This window comes from Stegostoma tigrinum, chromosome 37, assembly GCF_030684315.1.
Source record: "Stegostoma tigrinum isolate sSteTig4 chromosome 37, sSteTig4.hap1, whole genome shotgun sequence".
Classification (NCBI taxonomy): Eukaryota; Metazoa; Chordata; class Chondrichthyes; order Orectolobiformes; family Stegostomatidae; genus Stegostoma; species Stegostoma tigrinum.
In genome coordinates this window covers 21,194,819-21,211,181 of record NC_081390.1, presented here as the reverse complement: position 1 = coordinate 21,211,181, position 16,363 = coordinate 21,194,819, and the positions used below count along the sequence as shown (strand labels likewise).

The window sequence follows — 16,363 nt, the reverse complement described above, 5'->3', positions numbered from 1 at the left end:
GTGTGCGAGGGTTGGGAGGTGTGTGCGAGGGTTGGGAGGTGTGTGCGAGGGTTGGGAGGTGTGTGCGAGGGTTGGGAGGTGTGTGCGAGGGTTGGGAGGTGTGTGGGAGGGTTGGGAGGTGTGTGGGAGGGCGGGGAGGTGTGTGTGTGAGGTATGGGGAGGCGTGTGTGAGGGTGGGGAGATGTGTGAGATGATGGGGAGGTGCGTGTGAGATGATGGGGAGCTGTGTGTGAGGGTGGGGAGCTGTGTGTGAGGGTGGGGAGGTGTGTGTGAGGTGCGGTTGATGTGTGTGAGGGTGGCGAGGTGTGTGAGGTAAGGGGAGGTGTGTGTGAGGGTTGGGAGGTGTGTGTGAGGTGTGGGTGATGTGTGTGAGGGGTGGGGAGGCGTGTGTGAGATGATGGGGAGGTGTGTGTGAGATGATGGGGAGCTGTGTGTGAGATGATGGGGAGCTGTGTGTGAGATGATGGGGAGCTGTGTGTGAGAGGGTGGGGAGGTGTGTGTGAGATGATGGGGAGGTGTGTGTGAGATGATGGGGAGGTGTGTGTGAGATGATGGGGAGGTGTGTGTGAGATGATGGGGAGGTGTGTGTGAGATGATGGGGAGGTGTGTGTGAGATGATGGGGAGGTGTGTGTGAGATGATGGGGAGGCGTGTGTGAGGGGTGGGGAGGTGTGTGTGAGATGATGGGGAGGTGTGTGTGAGATGATGGGGAGGTGTGTGTGAGATGATGGGGAGGCGTGTGTGAGGGGTGGGGAGGTGTGTGTGAGGTGCGGGTGATGTGTGTAGGTTGGGTAGTCTGTTCCTTTGTGTGGAATGTTGTCATCCAATGTAATTCTCTCCCTCTCTTGGGTACAGTTAGTGTTGCAAATGTGCTGTAATTCTCCCTCAGGTACAACTTGATGCTGCGATGTTGGAAACAGGAGCCAGACAAACGGCCTACGTTCACAGAAATCAGCAAAGAGCTGGAGAAAATGATGGTGAAGAGTCGGGTGAGTGCAATGTTCTACTGACTGAATCTCACCCCCAACCATTCCAAATACTAATTTTATTGGAGACAAAAAAAACTGCTGATGCTGGAATCCAAGGTAGACAAACAGAGGCTGGAAGAACACAACAAGCCAGGCAGCATCTGGAGGAAAGGAACAATCAATGTTTTCAGGACTGGATGTGGGGTTAAGGGGAGCTGTAGATAAAGAGAGGGGAGAAGGGATAGAGACAGAATGGTGGTGATAGGTGGATGCTGGTGATGGGTACGGTCCGGTTGGTCGATGGGAGGGTTGAATCCAGTTGGTGGCTAGAAGGGAGGGTCGGTAGGTGGAATGGAAGGGAGGCCGTGGGGCTGGAAAGGGAGCCGGGGGATGGGTGGTAAGGTTATTTGAAATTAGAGAACTCAATGTTGAGTCGTCTGGGCTCTAGGGTGCACAGGCTGGAGTTAAGGTGTTGTTCCTCAAACCTATGTTCAGGGTCGCTGTGACACTGGAGGAGGCTGAGGACAGACATGCTGGAAGGGGGAGTGGGGTGGGCATTGAAATGGATGGTGTCCGGGAGGTTAGGTTGGCCGTTTTGGGCCAGGCAGAGATGGTCAGCTAGTCTATGTTTGGTCTCACCGACATCGGGAAGACCACATCAGGAGAACCGAATGCAATAGAAAAGGTTGGAGGAGATGCAGGTGAAGCTCTATCTCACTTGGAAGGGCTGTTTAGGGCCCTGGATGAAGGTGAAGGAGATGGTATATGGGCAGGTGTTGCATCTTTTATGGTTACAGGGGAAGGTACCTGACGGGTTGGAGTGGTTAGTGACGAGTGTGGTGTGAACTAAGGAGTAGTGAAGGAAATGGTCCTTGCGGAAGGCAGAGAGAAGTGGTGGGAGTGGAAGATGTTCGAGATGGTGGGGTCCAGTTGGAGTTGATAGAAGTTTTTAAGGATGCCAGAGACTAGTGGGGTGGAAAGTGAGGACACGGGAGAACCAATCTTTATTATGTTTGAAGGGAGGGGTTGGTTTAGAGCCGTGGAGTGGGGAATGGAGGAGGCGCGGTGGAGGGCTGTTTGGATGACAGTGGGTGGGGGGTAGAGAGTGATGTTTGAAAAAAGACAGACATCCAGGATGCTTGGGAATGGAAAGCCTCCTTGTCAGAGCAGATTCAACAGAGACGGAGGAATCAGGAAAATGGGATGGAGTTTTTGCAGGATACAGGGTGTGAGGAGGAGTAGTCTAGCTGGCTATGGAGTCTGTGGGTTTATGGTAAATGTTGATCTGTAAGCTGTTGCCAGAAATCGAAACGGAGAGGTGAAGAAAGGGCCGGGGGGTACCTGAGACAGACCGAGTAAATTTGAGGGCAGGGTGGAATTTGTTAGCGAAGTCGATGAACTGCTCCAGTTCAGTCTGGGTGCAGGCTGATGCATTCATTGCTGTAATTGGGGGGGGAAGAGTTTTATTCCACTGAGAAGCTTTGGACAAGGGGCAAAGTCACTGAAACCAGGACGTCGGGTAAAACCGTGATCAAGTAAGTCAGGAGCCAATAAGTAACTAACACTGTAGGATTTTATCAAGGTTACAGCTTAGAAGGAGAACATTTGATCCAAAATCAAAGGTGCTGGAAAAGCTCAGCCGGTCTGGCAGCATCTGTGAAGGAGAAGACAGAGTTAATGTTTCGGGTCTGGTGACCCTTCCTCAGAACATTTGATCCATCCTGTCTGGGCTAACTCTCTGCACGGCCAGTCATCTAATGCCATTCCCTGCTCTATGCCCTTAGCCTTACAATCCTTCCTGTTCAGATCATTTCCTTTTGGACACCTGAATGGAATTAGCCTCCACCGCATTCTCCGACAAAACATTTCCATATTCTAACTGCTTGCTGTATAGAAAAGTTTATTCTCTTGTTGGCATTTCTCCAGGTGACAGCCATCTTAAGCTGGTGTCCCTTGGTTCTCGACCCTTCTGTCAATGGGAACACACCTCTGGGCTCCATCTCCACCTATCCACTCACTGTTTTAAAAGTAAAGAGATAAGCAAGAGGGAGTAACTCAAAGCAGTCACCTAGGAAAGGTACTTAGAACTGGAGGGCGGCATGGTGGCACGGTGGCCAGCCTCACAGCGCCAGGGACCTGGGTTCGATTCCACCCTCGGGCGACTGTCTGTGTGGAGTTTGCACATTCTCCTTGTGTCTGTGTGGGTTTCCTCTGGGTGCTCCGGCTTCCTCCTACCATCCAAAGATGTGCAGGTTAGGGTGGATTGGCCATGCTAAGTTGCCCCTTGATGTTCAGGGATGTGTAGATTAGGTGGATTAAAGCTGGGTGAGATGCTCTGAGGGTCAGTGTGGACAGTTTCCAGTTTTCACACTGTAGGGATTCTATGATCTATGAACATGTCTCTGGATCAGACAGCTTGTTTCATTGGGCCTTAGAGGATACAGATGATGAGACTTTCTTTCTCCTGTTCATGGATGTTGGCATTGCTGGCCAGGCAGGCACTTGCTGCCCATCCCAAACTGCGCAGAAAATAGTTGGAGTCAAGCACATTGCTATGTGTGCAAAAAAAATCAAAGAACTGCTGATGTTGGAAATCTGAAACAATAACAGAAATTGCTAGAGAAACTCAGCAGGTCTGACAGCACCTGTGGAGAGGAAGCAGAAGGAACATCTTGCGTCCAGTGACCCTTCTTCAGAACTGGTAGTAGCTAGGAAATGGTGGCTCATGTGCTGAAGACAGAGGGTAGGAGGGAAAGAGTGAGTGGATAGGCAGAGATGGAGGCCAGAGAGAGAAAACAAACAGTTGGGTTGACAAAGGATGGATAATGGTGAGCCAGGGAAAGAGAAAAGCTCATCATGGAGACTGTGAGAAGGTGACAGTGGTTTAGCTGCGCTGATCGCAACACATGTCATGGCAGGACCTGGGTGTGGGGGGGGGTGGGTGGGTTTGATGGGTAAAGGACATGAAAGAAGATGTTCATACTCTAAGATTATTAAACTTGACATTGAGTCTTGAAGGCAGTAGGGTCCCCTGAGCAAAGGATGAACTGCCATTCTGCCAGCTTGCACTGACCTTCACTGGAGCACTACAGCAAGCCTGAGACACAGATGCTGGCCAGGGAACATGGTGGTGTGTTGAAGTGGCATTTGTGTGGACAGAATGTAGATGTTCTGCAAATTGGTCGCCCAGTCTATGTTTTTGATTATTTCTGATCAGCTCATTGCAGTGGATCCCAAGTTATGTGTAGCCTAGATTGGGTAAGGGGAGCAATTAGCTTTCGAAAAAAGACATTAGTGAGTCAAGTGGGTTTTTCCTGACAGTTATTAGACTTAATTCCAGACTTTTTAAAAAAAAATTGAATTCAAATTCTGTCATATGTTATGATGGGTTTAAAAGCCAAATGCCCACAACATTGCCAGGGTTTCTGGATTAATAACCCAGCAATAACACCACTAGACCATCACCACTCCTGCAAGGCACAGGTAGACCAGACCAAATAAATTTAGTAGATTTCCTCCTGTGAAGGGTGTAGCACACTGGTTGTGACGTTTCAAAATTCTTTAGATCCTGGAAAAGTCCCAGTGACATTCCCTTGAAGCAGCTTGGCTGCACACTCAGAGAGTCTGTGCATAGGATTGACACATACACTTTTAATTTCTTCAGCTGCTGTCACAGTCGATCCTTTGAGATCCACATAGTACCCGCTGAAATTAGGGGGAGTGTAGGGTCACAGTGGATTGTAGAATCACAAATGTGACACCTTCATTCTAGATGGGAAGGAGACCGAAGGAAAAGAAACCGTAGGTCAGCTAGCCTAACATCCATCATTGGGAATATGCTGAAATCCATGATTAAGGTGGTGATAGCAGGACATTGAGAATATCATTACATTATCAGGCACAGGCAACATGGTTTTGTGAGAAAATGAATTTCTAAATTTATTAGAAGTAAGTCACAAGCAGGATGAATTCAGGGGAGGGTATAGATGGGGAGGAGAGATTATAGGAACTGCAGATGCTGGAGAATCTGAGATAACAAGGTGTAGAGCTGGATGAACACAGCAGGCTAAGCAGCATTATAGGAGCACAAAAGCTGATGGTTTGGGCCTACACCTTGTTATCTCAGAATCTCCAGCATCTGCAGTTCCTATTATCTCTGATACAATTTTAACCTCACTGCGAAACCTCTTCTAAGGATGCCTAACCTGAAGAAGTTACCCTCCTCCCTCCGGACAAATCTCAGGGGATCTGTCTTCCACTGCAGCATTTCTGATGAACGGTTTAGGCCCGAAATGTCAGCCTTCCTGCTCCAGTGATGCTGCTTGGCCTGCTGTGTTCATCCAGCTGAACACCTTGTTATCGAGGGTATAGATGTGGTGTATTTAGATTTCCAATACAGTAACAATGTGAAAGGTTGCTGAACAAAATAGAAGCTCATTATGTCAGCAGAGCACAGTAATGTTGAAAGAGAATTGCTTTTTCCTATTTATTCACGGGATGTGAGGTTCGCTGGCCTGGCCAGCATTTATTATCCATCTCTAGTTCCCCTTCAAAAGGTGATGGTGAGATGCTTCCTTGAATCACTGCAGTGCATTTGTTTTGGGAACAGCCACAATGCTATTCGGCAGGGATTTCCAGCATTTTGACCCAGTGACACCGTGAAAATAGTGATATATTTTCCAGTCAGGATGGTGAGTGGCTTGGAAGGGAACTTGTGGCTGGTGCTGTTCCCATGTATCTGCTGCCCTTACCCTTCTAGATGCTGATGGTAATGGGTTTGGAAGGTGCTGTGTGAGGATCTTTGGTGAATTTCTGTAGTGCACCTTGTAGATGGTACACACTGCTGCGACTGAGTGATAGTGGTTCTCAGGGAGTGTGTGTTAGTGGATGTGATGCCAATCAAACAGGGTCTGCTTTGTCCTGAGTGGTGTCAAGCTTCTTGAATGTCGTTGGCAACTGGGGCCTGTCCTGTTACACTCCTGGCTTGTGCCTCGTAGCTGGTTGAATGGGTTTGGGGAATCAGGAGGTGAGTTACTCATCGAATGTTCAGTTGAGGATTTCAAAAGGGAATCAGACTGTCACCTGAAAGGGAAGAAGCTGCAGGATTACAGGGTAAGAGTGGGAGAACAACACCGAAGTCAGTGGGTCGATGGGGGAGATGGTGCTGACATGATGGCCCAAATGGCCTCCTCCTGCACCATCATGATCCTGTAATTCTCTCTGTTTCCTTGCGCCTCTCATTTGGCTTGTTCAATTTTTGAAAATGGTGCAAAACACTGAGTGAAACTTTCTGTTTTTAATCTCCAGGACTACTTGGACCTTGCAGCCTCCACGCCATCAGACTCCCTGCTCTATGACGATGGAGTGGCAGAAGAAGAGACGCCATTGGTAGACTGTAATAATGCTCCCCTCCCTCGGTCCCTCCCCTCCACATGGATTGAAAACAAACTCTACGGTAGAATTTCACATGCATTTACTAGATTCTAAGCTCATTTTCAGACACACTGCTGCAGCTGATGACCTTGTTTACACAGAACGCCTCCAAGATTCGGCGACAGAGGGTTCACCCAAACCTACAAACACTCCTCTGAGTGCCCTGGATTCATTGAATTCAGGCACGGTGCATGCATAGTGGAGCCCCGTCCCCTTCCTCATAGTGTACATTTAGTTATGGAAAGCCTGGGTTAAATTGATACAATGTCATTAGTGTATCCTGTGCATTTTCCCTGCTGCTTCCTAACAGGCATCTAAAATTTTTTAAAAATCCTTCGCAAGCACTGTCACCTCTCTCTCTCTCTCTCTCTCTCTCTCTAAATATATTTATATATGTGTGTATATAATGTGTTATTGATAGAAAATCTTGTCAATTAACTGTAAACCTCTTAGTAAATCCATAATCACAATGTCCTTTTATGTCATAATTGGTGGACATTTCCATCGGTAGGAATCCCTGTCTAAATAGGAACGGGTGCATGGGCATGTGGGTGCACGCGTGCACACACACACACACACACACACACGCGCGCACACACGCATAAGTCAGGAATGCGTTGGAATACTCCCTACTGACCTGGATGAGTGTAGCTCCAACATCAAGAACCTTGCTACCACCCTAATAAAGAAGACTGCTCAACTGGCACCATATTCATAAACATCTATTCCCTCCACCCTTGAGATTCAATAGCAGCGGTGTTTACTATCTACAAGATGCACTGCAGAAATTCACCAAGCCCTATTAAACAGCACCTTCCAAACCCACGACCACTTCCGTCTAGAAGGACAAGGGCAGCAGACACATGGGAATACCAACACCTGCAAATTCCCCTCCAAGCCACTCACCATCCTGACTTGGAAATATGTCGCCGTTCCTTCACTGTCGCTGGGTCAAATCCTGTAACTCACTCTCTAAAAGCATTGTGGGTCTAACAGCACCAAATGCACTACAGCAGTTCAAAAAGGCAGCTCACCATCACCTTCTCCAGGGCAACTAGGGACGGACAATAAATGCTGGGTCCAGCCAGTAATGTCCCCATCCCATGAGTGAATATAAAAAAATACTGATGCACAAACAATCTCTCACACACATGCAAAAACACACTCACACATGTGCACACATACACATGCGTGCACACAGGTGAACATACACACACGTGTATTTGTATGTCCTATGGATTTGTGGTTAATTACATAAGCTCCATTGGTCTTTTTCTGTTAGAGTGAGTGAATCTAATGTATTAGACAAGTGATGGCATACACTGTGCTCTATTTGACATGAGCTTTAGCCCCATATTAAAACAAATGATAAATTTCATAAGTGAGCTGGCACCTCCCACACTAATCAATCCTTCCCCTGCACTGATATCAGAACTAGACTCTCAACCAACTTCCGAGCACTGATTGTTACAAACTGTCCAGATTTTAATTCCAGGGATCTTAGTTATTAATAGTCTCTCACCTACCTGCAATATAAGACTTTTTATCCCTAATATCAGATTCACAATTATACCACACACTTTATCTAATAGCAGACTCACAATTATATCACTCTCTCTCTCTTACACACACTATCCTTAGTATCAGATTCACCATTATATCGCTCTCTCTGTTACACACCATGTCCTCAGCCTAAAGCTCTTAATTCATGTTTTAATGCAATATAAAGCTGGATATCAACTTTTCCTTCCAATAATACATTTAATTCATAAATTATGTCAAGAAAAGTTGCAGAAACATTTCGACTTACGAATTTGCAATAATATTCAACTTGTCCCCAGACTACGAGATCTGCTCAAAATGAGTGTAATTGACCTATTATTTACAAAATGCATTCCGTGACAGGTTTGCAGCTTGAAGATGAAAATAAATTACAAGGAGTGCAAAAGATGTTAAAAATTTTCTCTATACAACATGCTGCGCTCTGATGTGCCTCAAAACATTTACATGTTTTACAATGTTGATCCTTTGTAAAGCACACCAGCTGGACATTAACAATTAATGTTACATCTCAGTGCGTAACAATTAATGTTACATCTCAGTGTAGCCTAATTCTCACTCTCTGTAGCTTGTCATTCTTGGTGTTGAGTCATTGAAAGTTTGTGAAGCTAGAGTGCATGAGATGTTTGAATGAACCAGGTAGACATTTCTGTCTGAGCATTTGTTGGGACATGCAATGCCCTTTTCCTGCTCAAGTTAAGGCAAAATTTGGGAGCTTCATCCAGACGATGCAGATGGGAAGGGGTGGGTTGTAACGGAGTGGGAGGTCTGGAGACAATATCAATTATGGCCAGAAATCACTGGCGGCTTAGCAAGCGGTCACTGGGATCATGCACAGCACAACTCACTTCTCTACCCTACCCCAGTCTGTCTGTCAATGACACCCCCTATTCCTAAAGGGAGAATGCGAGGTGGTTGATAAGTTACAAGCCTCTCAGGGAGACAGCGTCAAAGAGCACAAATCCCTATCCAAGATCAAACTGGACTCCGGTTGTGTAAGCAGAGGCAATGTGTATAAACGTATAAAATTTATAAATTGTTGTAATTATTTTTATTTAAATTTTCTGCCCCCTTAATGGTGGTTCTTGTGTAGATATACATGGATGCACTGAATCAGATGTGGTTTTTTTTTGGTGAGAGTAATTTTCAGCACCTGAGTCTTTTGTTTTTCTTTTTTTCTTTGTGGTTCCCCTGCTTTGTGCAGAAAAAATTATGTGTTTTCGTTTTTAGGCATCTCGTATCCTTGCTGGTCCGAAGACTGCTCTGTCCCCATCACGAGATTCGATGGAACTAACTCAGTCTTTACAAGATATGCAAATGATAGTGTTTATGCAAACTGGATGATGTCACCAACAGCCGTAAAATTTATGGAGCGTTGTGATAGTTAATAGTCAAATAACAAAGCCCATGGAGAGCCACACACACACATACACACACACAACACAAAACATACATGCATTATTTCTTTGGCTCCTCTTCATAACACTGGACAGGCCAAAACTGTGTGAATGTGGATTCTGAAGTTCTCACATGGTGCCAGAGAAACTGGGGCAGAGCGACTGACCTCTGAACCCTCACCTGCAGTGACCTTTTCCTTCATAGCGGTCTCTCTTTTGCCTTTGAAACTCCTGGTGTTGAGGGCCAGTCTGTCCCGAAACTGGGCAAAAGTTGCCGGGTCTCCTGCTCGGACGATTTTGGCTATTAACTTCTAAACTCCATGAGTCAGAAAATGTGAAGCATGCCAAAGTCAAATAGCCAGAGGTGAAAGGGATGGCGACGCGGGGAAATGATTTGCACGGCTTGAAATGTTGCAGCAACTTCTGTGCCAACTGCTGATGTCCTGAGGCTGAACCAATTAGATTTTTAGAGTGACTTATTCCCGTCGTTTTGAATAAACCAACCCTATCCATGACCAGCAGGAACTCAGTGGTGACCGACTGTTAAACTTGCATTTGGGTGCAGCTGGAGCCAATGACGCTGGCTCTGTCTGTTCAGAGAAATACTTTACTGCCTCTGTCTGTGCACCAGATCCCCACTGAGCCACAGTCCCCGAAGCAAATGGGGTTGGGTGGGTAGCCAAATGATGCTCAGGAGCATCGTGAGGCCATTCGGCCCCTCGAATCCTGGTTGCAGTCACCTCCCTCAATTCTACCTTGCCTTGGGGTCCTACGAATCCCTGAGTAATAAATACATTGAGGGAGCACTCTCAGGGCAAGGAGAGATTCTCTACCGCCACCACCATCTCAGGGAACATAGAAACAGGCACGACACCATTCAGCCCCTTCAACCCTGTGCTACCGTTTGATCCTCCATCCACCAGCCTGGTTCTACAAGGGCCAGAGATGGTGGTGTAATGGTAAAATCATGCACCCCTATTCCAGAGGCCTTGGAGACATGGGTTCAGATACTATTCCAGCAGTAACTGCTGGAAATGTCAATCCAGTGATGGAGACCTGCAGTGGAAAGCTAGCCTCAGTAATTGTGACCGTGGCAACTATAAATGATGGCTGTTAAAAAAAAATTCCCTGCAAAGGCATTTCTTTATGTATTAAAGATAATAATTAGAGGGGTGTAGGCGTCGGTGGCTGAGTCAACATTTATTCACCATCCCTAATTGGCCTTAAGAAGGTGCATCAGTGTTATGCCTACAGATGCCTTACCTTGCTCCTTCTACAGTTTCATGAATGCACAGTCTGCTAATGAAAAGGGAAGGAAATCTGCCATCCTTACCTGGTCTGATCTACATGTGACTGCAGGCCCACAGCAATCTGGTTGACCCTTAACTTCCCTCTGGAATGACCTAGAGAGCCAATCAGCTCAAGGGAAATTCTGGATGGCCAAACAATGCCAGCCTCCTAATGTTGCCCAGATTTCCCAATCGAACAACCAAACCTGTTTAACCCTCTGGGTGGGGCTGCGCAGCAGTGCAAGTGAAAAAGTGTGTGTGGAAGATGCCTGATTGGTCTTGACTCATCTGCTCACGTTCCTTCAGTGCGGGTCGGGTTCGCCACAGCATAGTTGCTTCATGGCCTGTGGGTCCAGCTTCATGCACTCACCCTCAGAAAGGTTGTAGGCATTGAGAAGCAAATGGGGTTGGATGGATGTCCAAATGGAGTGGCACAGTGGCTCAGTGGTTAGCACTGCTGCCTCATAGCAGGGACCCAGCTTCTATTCCAACCTCGGGGTGACTGTGTTTGTGGAGTTTACACATTGTCCCTGTGTCTGCGTGGGTTTCCTCCCACACTCTAGAGTTGTGTAGCTTAGATGGATTGGCCATGCTAAATTGCCCACAGAGTCCAGGGATTAGCCATGAGAAATTACAGGGATAGGCTAGGGGTGTGGGTGGGATCCTTTTCGAAAGGGCAGTGTGGACCCAATGGGCTGAATGGCTTGCTTCCATGCTGTAGGAAATGAAATGTAATGCTCACCGGCAGAACAGGAAACCAGTTCCGCAGTGCCTGGGTGTTTTACATCATGGCTCCTTCTGGCTGTCTGGGTTTCTGACTGCACAGTGAGAGGTGAAATCAGCAACTGGAGTGAATGCACTCACAATGTAAGACCCTTTTGAGTTATTACAGCACTCCACCCCTCAAGCCCGTCGGGGAAACACAGTGGCTCAGTGATTAGCACTGCTGCCTCACAGCATGGGAATTCCACCCTTGGATGACAGTATGGAGTTGCGCATTCCTCCCCCCACCCCCTTACTGTCTGCATGGGTTTCCTCCCACAGTCCAAAGATGTGTAGATTTGGTGGATTGGCCGTGCTAAAATTGCCCACAGTATGCAGGTTACATGCATCAAATTTGTGAATTGCAGGGTTGGGATGGGCCTGGGTGATATGCTCTTTGGAGGGGTGGTATGGAATTGATGGACTGAAAGCCCTAGTTCCACACTGTCAAGATTCTATTCGGTACTAAGCCAAACAAGTGTTCTAAGGGTCTGCACACCACATAAGGAGCAGGATAAGATATGTGGTCTCAAAGTGACCAGGCTTCACAATGTTTTGCACCTTCTCCACTCAGGTATGGTTGAATTGAATATTGAATTGCTGGCTCAGCCAGTATGTCAACATCCTGTGAACGATTTTGTTTTGTTTAAAAAGACCTTTGCAGGAAAGGCTGGGGAATTAGCATTGAGTGATTGCTGAAACGTGTCCAGTTTCATTCACCTCTGGGCCTTGGGGTTCTTGAGGAAGGACCGTTTCCATTGCATCTCCATGTTTACAAGTATACACAGAAATCAACTGTGTAGTTGTAGACATCAAATTGGCTGAGCAGAGAATGAGGGAGGAAATGCCATAGTCCCATGACAATGATTGAATGGGAACTTTCAAGTTCAACAGCAAACTGTCTATAAGTAGCTGCTTGAAGAATTTTAATAGACCTGGGGTTAAGGGGACAGACAAAACTATAAAGTGTGCAAAGTTTAATAAAGTATCCAAGTGCTTTGATTGTATCTACACCTAGCCTAGCCTTCTGCGTTTTCTATGAATGGCAATGAGGAAATTAGGAGAAATGGAAGGAACCAGGTTTGGGGACTTCTATAGGACATAGAGTGACATTGCCATCTGCTGGCAAGAACAGGAACAGCACCCTCCCCCTCAACAGCCACGGGCCTTTGCTATTACTGATTTAAGGAGTTAAGAAATTACAAGGGGCAGGGGAAAGCTATTGAAATCTGGGCATTTTCACAATGGTACCCAACCTTGGAGTGGGTGGGTTGGGGGGGGGGGTGGTTTATTGAAAGTGGTAATCAGTTCAATTTTAAGCAGTTTAACCCCTCAGATATAAAAAAAGTCAATTTATATTGTACTCAGCGTGGGGCTAAAATTGCTCACAGCCTATTTCCAGGCTGCAAATCTGGAGAGGGTGACAGATTCTCTCCAAAAGGTAATGACCATCCTGCAGGAAATTCTGTTTTGTTTAAAATGAAATGGCTGAATCTTGAGAAATTTGAGAAAAAAAACTCCTTTCATCCCCATGTAGAGATGTGATTGCCAATGTCCCTGTTCAGTCTGCAGGCGAAATGGTGCAAGATTGCCTGTTAGATATGATAAGAGGATAAGTGTGTGATAAACCTAGAGGAAAAAGCCAGTTAAAAAAAGAAACAGTCCTACTTGGAAATGAATGCATTGGTTGTAATGTTCTGTGGTCTACAAAACAAGACACAGCATTTGCAAGTTTCCAGTGATTTTCTTCTTTTAGCATGAGAGCACCCAATTTCAATAGTGTGAGCAGATCTTTGTTTTATTAACAATTAAAAATATATTTCCACTTAAGTGATTGAAAATGGATATTTGTGTTAAAGAGAGATTCCCCCTCTGTACTACCACCCACCCCTCATCATGATTCCTTGCCAACATTCCTCTCAACTGATACTGCCAAAACTCAGACTTAACTCTTCACTGACTCTCTTGTGGAGTCTGGGGATTTCAACAAGCTGGGCTCCCCATTTTTTTGTTGTCGCTGTGAACTATAATATGCAGTCCGTGTCCATGTCTCGTCCCTGCTCCGGTCACAGCTCTTTGCAGCAGCAAAGCTATTGTGTTGGCCTGGTGCTGCCTCTGTGTCATATGTGGCATTTTCTTTCGCACAGAATAATTTAGGAAGTATTTTTCTAAAATGTAAAAAAAAACAAGTATTGCAAATAATGCCATTGTACTGTGTTGATTAGAATTAATTTATTAATTTTGGAATTGTCTATTTAAACTGAATATTTCAGTGTATTTTTTTTCAAGCATAATGCTATTTGTTTTGTGCCTGTTGTGTAGATTTAGCGGGCCTTATTGATGAAATGTAATGCAATAAATGGCAGATGTAAATTTTTTTTGGATAAAAATAAAAAAATTACTCTCTCCATTAAATGTTCCTTGATTCTGTTTCTCATAAAAATGCTTTTGAAATAGGTTTAATTGGCTCTGTGTCTAGGGCAGGCAACAGATTGTTACGTTGAGGACCAGCGAGATAAAGAAGCTTGCTCCTGTCTGAGGCAGAAGCTATTGAGTGTCAGGATAATGGTTTTAGGTTTTAGAAATGACATGGTACTCAAATAAGACACTGAAAATACACTGCATGCTACATAAAGTCACTCTAAGTGCTGTTCTTTCATGACAGAGATACCCAGTGGTGAGTTTAACCCAATGGTCACAATACCTCAAGCAAAGTGTAAGAGAAGGAGAGTCCTCATGTTAGCCTCAGCTGGTATAGGACTTGAACCCTCACTGTTGGCTCAAACTGAATTAAAAACCAGCTGGCCAGCCAACTGAGCTAGCTAACTCTCCTTTCCATTTAGCTGACAGCAAGAAGCAGCTTCTTTAAAAGTCTGGTAATTCCCTGCGGAAGCGGTGGATGCAGGCACAGTTACAACATTGAAAAGATATTTGGATAAATTCACGAATGGGAAAGGTTTGGAGGGATATGGGCCAAGCGCAGGCAGGTGGGGCTTGTTTAGTTTGGGATTATGGTCAGCATGGACTGATTGGACCGAAGGGTCTGTTTCTGTGCTGAATGGCTCCACGACTCTAAGCAAGATTGCAGCTCCCCATCTTATATAGCTGTTTATAGCTTGGTGTTGAAGTTAGCTTGGGAATTGCTCTTGTAAAATGTATTGGGATGCTCTACTAAGTCATGGGCAAGCCAAAAGCCTCAGGCACAATGTTCTGTTGTTAGAATGTTGCTACTCTGTTTAAGAGTTATTCCAATTTTAAATAAAATCTGCAGCTTCATGTGTGTTCTTTCAGCCTCAGATGGAACACAGGGTCCAAAGCCAGCACTAGGAGCTTGAGTATATAGAATCCCGACAGTGTGGGCACAGACCATTTGGCTCATTGAGTCTACACTGACCCTCTGAAGAGCATCCCACCCAGACCCAGCATATAACCGTACATTTCCCATAGCTAATCCACCTTGTCTGCACATTCTGGGACACTATGGGGCAATTTAGCATGGTCATTCCACGTAACCCGCACATCTTTGGTCTGTGGGAGGAAACCAGAGGAAACCCACACAGACACAGGGAGAATGTGCAAACTCCACGCCAACAAGGGTAGAATCAAACCCAGGACCCTGGTGCTGTGAAGCAGCAGAGCTAACCACGGAGCCACCGTGCTAATAATGAGCTCAAAACTAACCTCCAAAGGAATGGGTGTTCACACTCGCCTCGTACAGACTGCGGGGTGGAGGGTGCTTTGCAAAACTTGAAAAGACCCTCAACAGATGGAGGCTGGGACAGAGGTTCATCCATGATCATATTGAACACCAGTCTCAACTGGCTGAATGGTCTTGTCCTATTGCTATTCCCAGTGCTCCTTACCTGACACTGTAACCCGATGCTCCATCTGCTTAATAAAAGGCCCCAGGGACCTGTTTATGTGACATGATGTGCTAAGTATGAGGAGAGCAGGCACTAATGGACCTATGGTTCCTGAAGCTTTCCTGCTTCATGGCTAAATGATAGGTATCGATCACTGTGCCTAGGCAGGAACTTCCATGATCATTGTACAATGTCATAGGACTGTTAGGATAGTACAAGGCAAACCAAGTGGACTTCATGGAATAATGTTGCACCGAAGGAGGCCATTTGGGCCAATTTGTCTCTGCTGGCTCGTCAACATAACTATTTAACAACTATGTACCAGCTCTTTCCCAATAGCCCTGCAAACCTCTCCTTCTCAAGTCTATAACTAATTCCCTTTTAAAAGTTATTATTGCATTTGCTTCACCTGTTTGGACCAATTAAGAATGACTATCGTAACAAAAATTTGCATCGTTGTCCAATTTATTTATCTTAAGCATGAGGTCTGAGGGTACAGGGGCAGTTTCTCTTGGACTTCCCTGATCGAGATTCTCCTCATTTACGGCACCTTTTTATCAATGCCTCCTATGTTCTTCATTCCATGAGACCAGATGTTACCACCTTTAAGCAAAGGTGAAGGCTGTTGGGTTTTGTGTTTTGTTGCCGTTTGGGGGGATAGGACTGTTGTTGGTGGAGCGACAGTCACTGCATCTCAGAGTAATTCATCACGTTCAACAATACATTTCAGTGTGTCAGGGAAGGCTGTGGAAATACCAGACTTGCTGATTATCACTGACGCTTTGTTTTGGGAACAAATTACAGCCAATGCTCTCTCTCCATAGACGCCGTCTGAGCCACTGTGATCTCTAGCATTTGTTGTTTTCACTGCCACTTGTTCATTGTTTCAAAAAGACGTACGTCCCTCTCTGGGGTAGGTTCCTGAAGCTAGAAGATGCTGAGCTGTGATGAGGGGACTCGAGGCCTTGTCAGTCTATTGGAGTGAGCAACACTCCTTTCCCTTGGGTTTTGGGCCCTGACGTCAGGGCCAGATGAGGATCTCCCACCCCTGCTTTCAGGGGAGGGAGAGAAAACTGACTGCCCTCGGGGAGC

The 16,363-nt window shown here is 45.9% G+C and overlaps 1 protein-coding gene across 1 annotated transcript in view; it reads left to right on the top strand.

The window, feature by feature from the left end:
• Positions 1 to 13,766, top strand: part of ret (ret proto-oncogene receptor tyrosine kinase) — a 116,016-nt gene extending 102,250 nt beyond the window's left edge. Inside the window, exons 18-20 of the mRNA XM_048563787.2 lie at positions 889 to 988; positions 6,275 to 6,422; positions 9,191 to 13,766. Of these exons, the coding sequence (XP_048419744.1) occupies positions 889 to 988; positions 6,275 to 6,422; positions 9,191 to 9,348 (406 nt within the window). The 3' untranslated portion in view covers positions 9,349 to 13,766. The remainder of the gene's footprint in view (positions 1 to 888; positions 989 to 6,274; positions 6,423 to 9,190) is intronic.
• The last annotated feature ends 2,597 nt before the right edge of the window (positions 13,767 to 16,363 follow it).